This window comes from Gavialis gangeticus, unplaced genomic scaffold (genome assembly GCF_001723915.1).
Source record: "Gavialis gangeticus isolate Ggan-Ray unplaced genomic scaffold, GavGan_comp1, whole genome shotgun sequence".
In the NCBI taxonomy this organism is placed as follows: domain Eukaryota; kingdom Metazoa; phylum Chordata; order Crocodylia; family Gavialidae; genus Gavialis; species Gavialis gangeticus.
In genome coordinates, this window is record NW_017728995.1 from 6,782,617 (window position 1) to 6,796,397 (window position 13,781).

The following is a 13,781-nucleotide window of genomic DNA, read 5'->3' on the forward strand; positions in this document are numbered from 1 at the left end:
AGGACTGAGGTCAGACTAATAGGCCTATAGTTTCCTGAGTCTTCTTTCCTCCCTTTTTTGAAGATGGGGACCACAGTGGCCCTTTTCCAGTCATCTGGCACCTCACCAGAGCACCACAAGTGCTCATAGAGCTGTGCCAGGGGTCCTGCAATGACCTCTGCCAATTCCCTAAGCATTCTGGGGTGGAGATCATCATGACCTGCTGATTTGAACATGTCTAGCCCCTCCAGGAGTTCCCTGACTAGGTCCTCACTGACCCTGGGCCAGTTTAAGTGATCAGAAACTGGCTTAAACCTGTAACAGAGTAGATGTAGAGTGCACATTTTGAGAATGGCTGTAACTGGTTTGAGATAAACCTGGTTGAATGTAGTATCAGACTTAACTGATTTGGCTCAAACCAGTTTATGCAATGTCTGTCCCAGACCCCTTGTTGGTTTAAGATAAACCAGACACCCCCAGCATCCCGGCATGCTTTCTGGGCTCGGCAGGGCAGGGCTCTCTGTTCCACAGCAGGGCTGGCCCCTCCTCTCTTATCCCTGGCTGGAGCTCCAGAGACTGCAGGCTGCTCCCCCCTCCCCTCAACACTCCCTGCTAAGCAGGAATTCCCCCCTCCCCTCTGCCTTGCTGAGGAGGTGTCTGTGTATTAGCTAACAGACCACATGCTGGCTACCATTCATGCTGTATCAACAGGTAGAATCAACAGGCAGAATCAACAAATAGCTGGTAATGTCCCTCTGTTGTTTTCTTAATTGGGAGATAAACACTGTTATCAATTCCCTGCTGGGCTAATCACAGCATCCTGCCAGAGCCTAGCCACATCCCCCTCAGCTCCATGCTGTAGAAGGAAGGAAGGGCTGCTCTAGCGCCCACCAGCTTCTAGCCTGAACCACTGCAGACATTTGCCTGCATTTCTGGGATGTCTGTCTAGTTACAAAACTGATTTGGCCTAGCCAGGCTAGACTAACCTGCAAAGATTAAATCAATTCAGGCTCAAGCCTACTGAATGTCTGTCCCTAGCCTAAAAGTAAAGCAAAAGAGAAGTTCCTTAGAAAATAAAACCATTAGTGATTTCAAATTGTGACAGAGTATTCAGATTCTAGCATATCTATCAGCTCTGAATGTATCCCTCTCTCTTAGTTCCTTCAATGGCTCCAGAACAAAGGGGTAAATCAAGATATAAAAGATGCTTTTGACATTTACTCAGAGTTCCTAAATCAAGTAAAGGAAAGATCACTGGTGAATGGAAAGATGCAAAGTGCTACATATAATCAGTATAACAGAATGTGAATATATGGGCCACAGAAATCAAAAGGTAGGTCTTTCCCCTGAAATTATGATATCTGAATCAGGTCTTTCTTGTGGAGGATATTTAGAGCTGTGTGAAACAGGCCCTATTAAATTTGGATTCAGCTCAAATCAAGAACAGTGATTCAATCTGTTGATACGGAATACTGACCCTGATTCAATGTGGCTGAACCTGAAGATTCGATGTTGACTTGGCGAATCAGTGATTTGAACACAGGCACAGCTTTAAAAGTCTTTTTCTACATATCTTCAAGTAGTAGGTGCAGCTTGTGATCACTGTGGTGCTGGGGCACATGGAGCATCCCACAGGAGCACAGGGGAAATGCTCAGCAGCTGGAGCTCCTTTGCCAGGGAGCGCATTGAGGCCCTCCCCACCCACTGTGTCCCATCTCAGCTCGGAGATCGGCTGCAGGGGGAACCAAATTGATTCAGAGAGATTAAAGGGTCCTCTGATTCGATTCAGAGATTCAGCCACTGAATCAAGCTAAATCTGCGCCAAATCAAATCAGGGACTGAAGCGTCGCACAACCCTACTGCTATAATACAATCTGCAAAGGAAATGACAGAGAACTGAAGGTTTGGGTGCCAAAATTTTCAGAAGTGATCAGTGATCAGTATCTTGGATAATTTTGAGAGTGGGGGGCCAACTTTAACCATTCTAGCCTGTATTTGCAGAGATAATGAAGATCTTAATAGGAGGTGGCAGGAAACTGATATCCTTCACCATAGTCACAATTTGAAGGTCTCTGCCATTCCATGCCCCAGCCAGCACACTTGGAACTTTCTACTGCATCTGTTTTCCCAATGAAATGATGCTTCTAACAAAAAATGTAAAAACCTGTTCTCTCAGGAAGTGCCACCACTCACACAAGTTCCCCATATATGCTGAGACAAATTAGTTGTTTGCTTGAGTGTGGGTAATTAGGAAATAGATTTGCTCCCTGAGGATTGTAAGTTTCCAGAGCAAAATTTTTCACCATCCATGATATGAAAGTGGTTGTAATTTACAAGATAATACAAATATTTGATAACATGGACTATGACACATGGAATATGGCTTCTGGGCCATTTAGAAGAGACTGTCTTCCCTTCTCAAACACATACAAAAATCAAGCAAGGTATCAAATTTCTAAATTTCCTGCTGAGATTAGTTTATAGAACAGAGAATGCTTGAAACTTTTCTCTGAAATCCTGTCCCCAATGTTCTTGGGCCTAATCCTTCTCTCATTTGGACCAGAAGAAGCTGCTAGATACACAGACACATCCATAATCACCACATATGGTGCAAGACAGATGTGTTTTCTACACCTATAATACAATAGGTATTTAATAATATTGTTATTAACAATATGTTTAAAACATAATTTTCTTTCTTTAAAAGAGAACAAAATCCAATCCCTGTCCTTATCAACTGGGCAAAGTAGAAGGGTAGATATATATATATATAAGTAGCAGTAGTTTGGCAGTTTCCCTTGCAGCTTAAAATGAAATTCTAGTAAAAGACTCTTGAAAGGGCTAACATGGTCCATCCAAATGAGCATGTTTATTATGAATAAGTAACTTCTAATTTCAAAAAGAAAACAAGGAACTGGAATAAATAATGCATTAATGTAAAACAACTCAAGATTTTAAATTCACATCCGGAGTTTTTAAATAACTTTGATGCACAGCATGAACACACCCAATTTTTAAAGAAGAATTACTTGTCTAGTGGTTGATATACAGATGGGGAAAGACAAGATTTGAGTTCTGTTCCCAGCTCTGCCACAGGATGGCTTTGAGATTTGGATGTCACTGGAGTCAGGGACTCAGCTGATGCACCTTATGTGCTTGTGTGCCCATAATTACCCTGTAGTAAACAAAAGCTCAGCTAGAGCAAATTAGCCATGTTTCCATTTAGCACCCTTCCCTATTAATTCACTTTAATTTGATCATTGGTCCATATCCTAGGTACCTCTGTGGCTAGACAATACTACCTACTTTACAAGGTCTTGCAAGTTTTAAAGATTTAGTGTTCAGAAAGCACTGTATGAACCTCAGATAAAAGATATTACAGAGAAAATTTTTTTTATCCTAATTATTAAATGCAGTGGTAACAGGACCCACCACTAAAGGCAAGACAGGCACCTCCTTGAAATCCCATATATCTTCTCCACTCTCACTAATTTCCCTGTACTTGTCTGCCCATGAATGACTGGTGCCTCCTGCAAGTGGGGGGGCACCATAGCAATGAGCGGGGACCTCCCACAGTCCCCGGCCGTAGTGTCAGCGGCGAGCGGAGACTACTTGCAGACACTGCTGGCTATGTCAGCAGCAAGGTGGGGTAAGTGGGAGGGAGTGGCAACCACCCACAGAAGCTGGCAGCAGCTTCAGTGGAGGCCAGTCTCAGGGGGCCATGTGACCCCTTACACATCACCTATGTGTTTGCCATGTGTTTGATATTATCTTTAATTCGGGAGGCTGCCCAGCCCACCTGAGTGATTCCTTCGCCCCTTGGCTGCATTTTTTTGGGCCCTCAGTGCTTCATCTCAGGCTCAGTTCACTGGACTCTCATCCCTCAGACCTGGTTCACTGGGCTCTAAAGTCAGTCCTTTGTTATCCGCACACCCTTAGCAGCCTCTTTCTGCCCCTTCAGCCACTGCCATGCCTTGCAGCCCAAAGTGCAAGAAGCAAAACTCCACCACAATTAGTTTGCAGCTTGGGAGCCTTCCTAAAGACCTGCCTCAAACTTCTGCTCAGTCCCACTGGCTTCTCCCAGCTGTGGCCCTCCTGTGCCTATTCACAGTTCCCTTCATTTCTAGTCTCATTTCTCAGCTTGATGCAAGGAGCTCAGTGAGCCAAAGTTCAGTTTCCTGCTGCTTCCCTCACCTCCCAGTTTTTGCCTCCAGCTCTGCCCAGGTCGGACTGCCCGTCCTCTGCCTTCTACAGCCCCTGGCTCCTCTTTCTTCTGATCTGAGGTCACCTCAGCAGGCCATTACTTAATTAGCTGCCATAGTAATGGCCCTGCTTATTATCCCAGACTCTGCAGCTTCCTAACTCTACTGCCTAGCCCTACTCTCAATAACAAGGCTTGGTCCCTGTTGGGGCAGTGTACTAGGACATTAAAGTTTACACCATTCATATACAGCATGGTCATAGAAAAACTGCATTTGCAGGAATTCTTCTATAATTGTTGTGGGAATCCCACTTTTAAAATCCTTAATGGACATGTATGAATCTCATATTACATTGATTTTGAACTTCCTGTCTGATGTGAATATAAAATTTCATTTAAAGCTTAATACTGTATCAACCTATTTTTGCTTGAGGGCCAATAGAATGCCTACATTTTCAGGACTGAGGTTCCCATGGTCTACGATTAATCCAATAAATACCCTCTTTACAGTTTTTACTTTTTGATCTGACAGCAGGAAATGGACAAAGAAACACCTGAAAAGAAAGGTTTCTAACATCAAATATTTTTATACAAAATGTCCAACTGTAAAATGCCTCCCCTTGTCTGAATATTTTACTAGTTTATTTCCCCTGCCTTAGAACCACCTGCTTTTAAATAACAGAAACACCCAGTACACTAAACCAGTTCGCAGCACCCATTCTCAAGAAACACATATTAACAACCTTACTTTCTAAAGGCTCTCAGCTTCAGATACAATATAACATTTACACAACTCCAAGGCATTAGAAACCTGTTAAATACTCTTAATGCATATTCTTAAGTGCCTCTTACTCTTGAGAGGTCCTTATTTTGTCATATTGATCATATTTATCAGAGGCCAGATCCTAAAAGCACCTAAAATGGAAATGGAAATTGCTGGTACTCTGTATCAGGGCCTAAGAAATACACCTTTGCATGATTTATCGTCAAAGCTTGCAAATAAAGAAAAAAATTCATAGAATCATAGAAGTAGGGTCGGAAGGGACCTTGTAGATCTTCAAGTCCGACCCCCCGCCTGGGCGGGAGAAAAAAACTGGACTCAAATGAGTTCAGCCAGGTAGGCATCAAGCCTCTTCTTAAAGATCCCCAGGGTAGGAGCCAGCACCACTTCCCTTTTTTTATGGGATTTTGTAGGGGCAATGCACTACAAGGACTCTCTAGATATTGATTCATATTTTGGGGGACAGGCAGCTTTTCCTAAAATTTAAATCTGAAAATGTGGGGGCCAAATTGCAACTGTCTAGTTGGTCTAATAAAAGATATCACCTCTACAACACTGACTGCTTGGAACCTGGCCAAGATTTGGGCATACTTTCACAGGGATGACAAAGGGCACATCCCTGCCCCAAAGTGCCCCTTCCACTCCCTCTAAAACACAGAACATTCAAAAAAAACATTGTACAGTTTTTATATGAGCAAAAATGTAGTTTCCTGAGCCCTGTTCTCAGATATGAATGAAGAATCTTGGCTGAAAAAGGAGGCAAGCTAGCACATCTCTGTTTCACTATACAAACATTTTCCTCACTGCCTTGTGAAACACCTTGTTCCCAAGAAAATGTGCCAGGGAGTTGGTCACATGAAACCCAATAATTCTGTGTCAAATTCAAGCCACCACTTTCAGGGATGACTGACAGACCAGGTGGCAGAGAACTGGAAGTTAACTGTGACATCCACTCCAGATTGCCAAGACTGCAGCAGGAATATTTTCACGGGAACTTGGGGATCAGACCAGAACATACCATATTGTTCTGATTATAAGATGACCCTCCATATAAGTTGGCCCCCACATTTTCAGATTTAAATTTTAGGAAAAGCTGCCTGTCCCCCAAAATATGAATCAATATCTAGAGAGTTCTTGTAGTGCATTGCCCCTACAAAATCCCATAAAAAAATCAAATAACGAAGGCAAGGCCCCTAGCCATGAACAACTGGTGCCTCCTGAGACTGCGGGGGGCACCATGGCAGAGAGTGGAGACCACCCGCAACCACTGGCCTCAGTATTGAAGGTGGCAAGCAGCGAACGGGGGCTGCCTGCAGACACTGCTGGTGGTGAGGCGAGGAGGGGTGGATGAGAGTGGTGACCGCCCGCATAAGCTGGTGGTGGCTTCAACGGCGGCCAATCTCAGGGGGAGCATGTACCCCCCTGTGCCCCACTATGCATCGCCTATGCCCCTAATGCTTAAATGCACTAAAATATTAATGTAAAAAAACCTTTTTGTCCCAAAGATAATTTTGCTCAAGACTCATCACATTATCTTCAGCCTAAAATTACATGGCACTTATTAAAAGGTCTACCGTGAATTGCAGTTCTAGATCCAAACTTTATGTGACACGTAGAGTTAAAATGTCAGATCCAAACAGCCCTGTTCCAGGTGTTCAAAATCCACATTTTTCTAATATTTTGTGGGTGTAGTGGAGGAGTAAGTGGATGGCTTCCTGGGAACTTTGTGATGATTTCTTTGTTTTGTTTTGTTGGGAAATGCTAATTTGTTGAATCCAAAATGTTTCACTGTTGGTTTTGACCAACTTCCAGTGAAACACAGGCAGGGTTCCAGCAGCGCTCTGCAGGGTTTCCTGCCAGCTCACCTTGTGGGCACTTTCCTGGCTTTGTGGCTCCAGTGGTGACCTGCCAAACTGAGTGACCCAGAGTTGGAGACCTAAGGCTTCCCTACTCCTCTCAGTGAAGCCAGCAGTCTGTAAATCTCAATTTACCATAGGGCTCTCTGCACTTCTGGCTTCCTGAGGGAGGATTAATGCCTACCTCACAATCTAGTAAAGCAGACCAGAGAGGTCTTTTGGGACTTGGGTCACCCAGTCATTTTGGTTCTTCCACATGTGAGGTAATCCCACTGCCATGCCTGAGCAAACAACCCTGCATGGCACCTTTAAGTACAGCAGAGCCTATGCAGCACCCATTTAGCAGGCAGCAAGTGTGACCCTTAAGTGGGTCGCATAGGATCATTTATTCCACAAAATAATAATGGATTACGTATCAACTCCACAGATAAGTCAGCTGTGATTTTCATCATTCTTTTTTCAGGGAAAAAAGTAAACGTATGACCAGAACATTAGGATCCTTGCTGCCTTCTCTAGCCACTCCCTGATTGGGTAGATTACTCCTGAAACATAGGATGATCCTCTGTGTAGATGCCCACTTTGACTTTGGGTGTACATACACTTCTCCACACATACAGGAAATAGGGTTTGAGTTTGGTCCTGTTTTGCCAGGATACTGGGAAGACAGGATTTTGTTGGTGAGCTCCAGTTACAAGAGAGAAGATGTCTGCTCTTTACTTATGGGTTTGCTACTGCATTTTCTTCTCTCTATAGAATACCACAGCTGAATTTTCTCATAAGTCCTTACTGATTCCATGTAAGCTGAAGGGATTGTATGGCTTTTGGACCACCAGAGACTGCATCATCCAACAGGTAAGTTAGTCTATCAGAACCAGAATTTCATGACTCACGGTGTATAACTACCAAATGAAGATCTCTTACCTGTTGCTTTTTCAGGATTATTGCACATGAAACACTGCCAAGTTCCTGTTTCCTCACTGTAGCCAAATAAATCAAAGAACCTCACTTCTTCCAGATGCATCCGTACATGGTCCAGATCCTAGGCCAGTGATAAAAATTGCATAATGTGAACAGATTTGACAGATGCACAATTTATTACTTGAAAAATGAACACACAAGGGTAAGTGCTTGTGGATTCATAAACTATAAGTGGAGCTGCTAGTTTACAAACACTGCTTGGTATGGATCAAGCTCTCAGTGCTTAAAGATTTAGCAAGTGTCTTCTTTGCTGTGCTCTGTGCTGGCAAACAGCTCATCTGGGCAGATCTGCTGCAAACGGGACTCTTGTGTTTTTTATTCAGTAGCAGCTGAGAGTGGAAACACAGGTGGATCTAGGATTTGAAAATGGGGTGTAGATGGCATGGAGCATCATAGATTCATAGATGCTAGGGTTGGAAGCGACCTCAACAGATCATTGAGTCCAACCCTCTGCCCTGGGCAGGAAAGAGTGCTGGGGTCAGATGACCCCAGGCAGATGCCTATCCACCTTCTCTTAAAGACCCGCAAGGTAGGGGAGAGCACCACCTCTCTTGCAAGCCCATTTCAAATTTTGGCCACCCTTACCATGAAGAAGTTTTTCCTTATATCTAGCCTTAATCTGCTCTCTGTCACTTTGTGACCATTGTTCCTTGTTACCCCAAGAGGATCCCTGGTGAACAGAGCATCTTCAATCCCTTGCTGTGCCCCCTAATGAATTTGTAGGCAGCCACAAGATCACCTCCCAGCCTTCTCTTGCGGAGGCTGAAGAGGAACAAGTCCCTTAGTCTCTCCTTATAGGGCTTGTCCTGTAAGCCCCTAACCATATGAGTGCCCCTCCTTTGGACCCTCTCGAGGCTATCCACATCCTTCTTGAAGTGCAGCACCCAAAAATGGATGTAGTACTCCAACTGCAGTCTGACCAGTGCCACATAGAGGGGAAGTATCACCTCCTTGGATCTATTTGTCATGCATTTGCTGATGCATGATAAAGTGCGGTTACCTTTGCTGATGATTTCATCACACTGACAACTGATGTTCATCTTGGAGTCCACTATGACTCCAACATCCCTTTCTGCTTCTGTGCTGCTGAGAGGGTCACTTCCCAGCCAGTAGGTGTGCTGGATATTTTTGCACCCTAGGTGCAGCACTCTACTTGTCCTTGTTGTACTGCATCCTACTGTGTACTGCCCACTTTTCTAACCTGTCCAGGTCTGCCTGGAATCGTTCCCTACCCTCCAGAGTGTGCCCATCACCCCACAATTTAGTATCATCCACAAACTTGGACAGAGTACACTGCACACGCACATCCAAGTCATTGATGAAGATATTGAAGAGTACAGGTCCAAGGACTGAACCCTGCAGGACCCCACTACTCACATCCTTCCAGACTGATACTGACCCATCTACTACCACTCTCTGGGTGCAACCGCTAAGTCAATTTGCCACCCACCAGACCGTGTAAACATCTATGTCACAGCCTCTTAATTTATTTACGAGAATAGGATAAGATACCATATCGGAGGCCTTGCTAAAGTCCGAGAAAATGACATCCACCTCTATTCCTGTATCTAAGCATTTTGTGACCCTGTCATAAAATGAAACCAGATTGGTCAGGTATGATCTACCTGCTACAAATCCATACTGGTTTCCCTGCTGCATTATTTTTCCTGCTGGACTCCTACAGATATGATGCTTCATAATCTTTTCAAAGACCTTTCCAAGGATGGAGGTGAGACTGACTGGCCTATAATTACTTGGATCCTCGTTCCTCCCCTTCTTGAAAATAGGGACCATGTTGGCCCTTTTCCAGTCCTCTGGGACCTGACCCAAGTGCCATGAGCACTCAGACAGCCATGCCTGTGGTTCTGCTATGACACCAGCCAATTTCTTCAGTACTCTCAGATGCAGCTCATCTGGGCCTGCTGACTTGAACACATCCAGTCCATCCAAGTGACTCTACACCAAGTCAGCATCGACAGTTGGTAGGCTAGTGTCCCTCTGTTGCTCATCTAAGAACCCCTTGGGAGACTTATCTTGAGCCCTGTTCAGGAACCATGAGGCAAAAAACTCATTGAATAGCCCCTCTCTGTCACTAATTGCTCCTCCTTGTTCAGTAGGGGTCCTATGCTGCCCTGCGCCTTCCTACATACCTAAAAAAAACCTTTTTGTTGTCTTTAATTTGTGTTGCCAGCCTCAGATCTGTAGTTGCTTTGGCTTTTCTAACTGCCACCCTGCAAGTGCAGGCCAAGTAGGCATACTCCTCCTTGGTAACTTCCCCCTGCCTCCACCACCTATATGCCTTCTTTTTTGCTCTTAGGCTCCCCTGGATTTCCCTGTTTAGCCAAGGAAGTTTTTTGGCTCCTTTCCCCCTTTTCCCTGGTATTGGGATAGTTTCCCTCTGTGCCCAAAGGATTGCTTCCTTTAGAAATGACCACCCTTCCTGAACTCCCATCTCACCAATACTCTTATCCTGCAGTGCATCACTGACTAGACTCCTAAGCACACTGAAATTAGCTTTCCTAAAGTCAAGCACTTCCACCCTACTAGTTACCTTACTCACCCTATGCTGTATGGTGAATTCGACTGATTGGTGGTCACTGTCCCCAAGGTGACCACAAATCTGCAGCTCCCCTACCGGGTCCTCCCCCGTAGCTAACACCAAGTCCAGTAAGGCATTCCCCCTAGTGGGACTGTATACCTCCTGCATTAGGTGAAGGTCCTGCACACAGGTTAAGAACCTACGTGGATTTGGCTGACTGCTCCTCCCAGCAGATGTCAGGGTAGTTTAGGTCCCCTGTGACAACCACATCCCTAGACTGTATGGCCTCTGAGAGCTGCCTTAAGAATTCCAAGTCAAGCTTTTCCTCTTGGTGTGGTGGTCTGTAGCAGACCCCCACCACCCTTTCCCCATGACCTCCATGTATCCTAACCCACAATGCCTCAACTTTCTCCTCTTCTGATCCCATTTTGATTAGGATAGATGTATAATGCTCCTTTACATAGAGAGCAACCCTGCCACCTTTCATCATTTTCTCCCATTAAAGAGAAACTAGAAACTTTAGTAATATGCTAAAGACCTAGTGCTATATTAGTCAGTTTACAATCAACACAAATATAAATATAACTTTATTGGAATGTTCACTAACTTGTTAGATTATATATTAAGTTAAAAAACACAAGAAACTAGGAAAAATGATCAAAATTGTCAAAAGTTATTGTTTCATTACTTTTGTAGTCTTTATAGTTAAATTTACATCCTTTATTCAAATCTGTAAAACAAGATCTAGTTTTCTTGAGTGTTTTGACAGTGCCTTCAATACTTCATTATCAGGAATTTCTATACCTGAGTTAATATAACCACACCTAAATTCAGGATTTTAGCTAGAGCTAAAAATGGTCTACAGGGGTGTGAAATAGAAGAGAGATGTTACCAGGAATGGCTAACAGACAGAAAAAGTGCAGAAGAAAGGATAGTTGGAATAGTGAAACATCAAGACCATTAAAAAGGAGAGAGGGTCATTAGCATCTGTGGAATGAAGAGACTTCTAGCAGAAATCAGGTAGATTATAATGAGCCATGAAGTCAATTGACTCCTTCAGTGCTGCCTCAATAGAAATGCCACTGCCCCTACTAGGCAGTTGATTTTAAAGTTTGGTAGAGCAGGGATCAAACAGAGGGTGCAACTGCCCCACTGCAGTTCCCCTAGATCCTCCCCCTGAGAGCAAATCTTCTGAAGGTAGAAGGACTTTTTTGTACTCTTTGCCAGCTGTGCTTTTACTACTAGTGCCTGGCATAGCCTTACGCCACATGAACTTCTTTACTATTTTCAGGTCCCCTCTGGTTACGATTTTCAGTGGCCTACAGTTCAGCAGTCTCTACTCACAGTAGAAGCTCCTGAGAACTTCCTCCCTTTAAATGAATGACAGGCCAAGACAAAGTGTTAATAACTGACCGGTGGTCAAGGCCTACTTCTTAAAAGAAAAGATTAGAGGTTCTTGCTTGTGAAGACTCAAACCTCTGGGAAGTCATGCTAATATTATATTTATTTCCAAAACTGCAGCAATGATGGGGTAAATTAATGTCAGACAAACAGCATCTCTGTGAATGTAGAATTCTTATTCTTCTAGTGAGAACTGTCAGCAAAGCAAGAATTATGCGTTTTAAAAGCAAACATAATGCCTGTTTTGGTTCAAGAGATGTACCAAAATTATACCTGCGATGGCAATGCTTCAAGTTTGGGAAAAGCTAGGAGACCCTCTCTGCTATGGTATTACTGACATGGCTATTAAGTCAGAGTAATTTAAAACCAGTTTTAATAGCCATAAATATGCCTGTGATCTTGCCAGAATTAAACAAATACTGATCTTAAATGACACCAACCCAATTAGCTATCATAAAAGCAAAGGAAAATGCTAAGACAGCTCTGAAAATGCTTCTATTTTATTTGCTTGGGGCCTTAATGTACCTTGCAGATGCGTGCAGCAGCCAACACTAGACAAATTTATAAGTAGTTTATAAATGGGGAGGAAAAAAAAAAGTTCTTCTGACAGCAGCAATCATTTAATTCACTGGACAAGGCACACAGACCTGTCAGGCACTGGTTCAGACCAGTGTCCCAAAACTTTTACAAAACAAAAGAGAAATGTGTTCACTTGCCCATAATTTTCCAGTGAGATCCAGCAGCCCTGTCTGTCATCCCAGGTCTCTAGGAAAACCTAGAATAAATAATTCTGGCCCACAGCATTTTCCTAACAAACATTAAAGGGGCTATTATATAAGTGGGGAATCACTGGAACAAAGCAGCATTCTAGCTAGTGGGACCAGAGAAACCAGCCAAATGAGATCTATGCCATCCAGAGCCGCTCTAGGCTGGAGGAGGCCCCAGCTGGCAGGATTCCTTGGATTTAAAGCTTCTTTGTACTGGCAGACTGGGGGAGCCTGCACAGATGTACCCCCCTCTTCCCCTCACACACAACAAGCTAATTTATTAGTTAAACAAGTTGGTTTTATCAGCATAATTAGGACAAGGAGAGATTCTTCCCTTTCTAACAGGAACATGTACATAAATGGGCTCCTCAACACCCCAGAAGCTGGGGCTAGATATTTAAAAGTAATCTTAAAGTTTTAAAATGATTGAGTCTTATGGAGGAAATCTCTTTCTACACACAACCTGGAGCAAAAGGATCTTCCTTGTTTTCTATTAGTTTCTGACCAGGCAATGTCATGAGCCAGCTCCCAATGGACTGCATGAGGGTCATGGTCCTTCTCTCAGCTTGGAGTCCTTTTGTAGGACTTGCTGTTAGCAAGGCTACAAGGTTCAGTAAAGAAACTGAGGGAGGAAATGAGCACTAAAGAGAGCTTAGAGACATAAAGTCCTCTTTACCCTGCAATGGTATAGATCCTTTGCCATGTTTTTGGCCTTTGTAAGGGGAAGGGAGGTCCACATCTATGTGCTGGTATTGTATTTATTGGGTCTTCTGTGAATAAACCAATGTTGGCTGAACCTAGGCTTGAAAGGAAAATCTCAGGGGTTTCTCAGGGGTGTCAGAGTCACTACTCAGGTGGCTGAGATGGGTTAGCATTGCTGCTAGAGCTTGGGGGAAAGTTTCAAGACACTGCAATAATTCCTTCCAGTTTCCATCCAGACCTATGTTGCTAATCAGCTATTCCAGAGATTTTAGGGTTGGAAGGGACCAATTAGATCATTGAGTCCAACCCCCTGCCCTGAGCAGGAAAGAGTGCTGGGGTCAGATGACCCCAGCCAGGAGTTTGTCCAATCTCCTCTTAAGTACCTCCAACGAAGGGGATAGCACCACTTATCTTGGAAACATATTCCATATTTTGGCAACCCTCACTGTAAAGAATTTTTTCCTGATATCCAGTCTAATTTTGCTCTCCTTCAGTTTATGGCCATTGTTTCTAGGTGCCCCAGTGGGCGCCCTGGTAAACATTGTATCCCCTATTTCCTGCTGTCCCCCCCCCCCCC

General features: G+C 43.9%; 1 protein-coding gene across 3 annotated transcripts in view; it reads right to left on the reverse strand.

The window, feature by feature from the left end:
• VEPH1 (ventricular zone expressed PH domain containing 1) overlaps nucleotides 1-13,781 on the reverse strand; it is a 248,560-nt gene that overhangs the window by 61,561 nt on the left and 173,218 nt on the right. For all 3 annotated transcript variants that reach the window (XM_019503200.1, XM_019503194.1, XM_019503193.1), the window contains one exon: nucleotides 7,739-7,856. In XM_019503200.1, coding sequence (XP_019358745.1) covers nucleotides 7,739-7,856 — 118 coding nt within the window. The remainder of the gene's footprint in view (nucleotides 1-7,738; nucleotides 7,857-13,781) is intronic.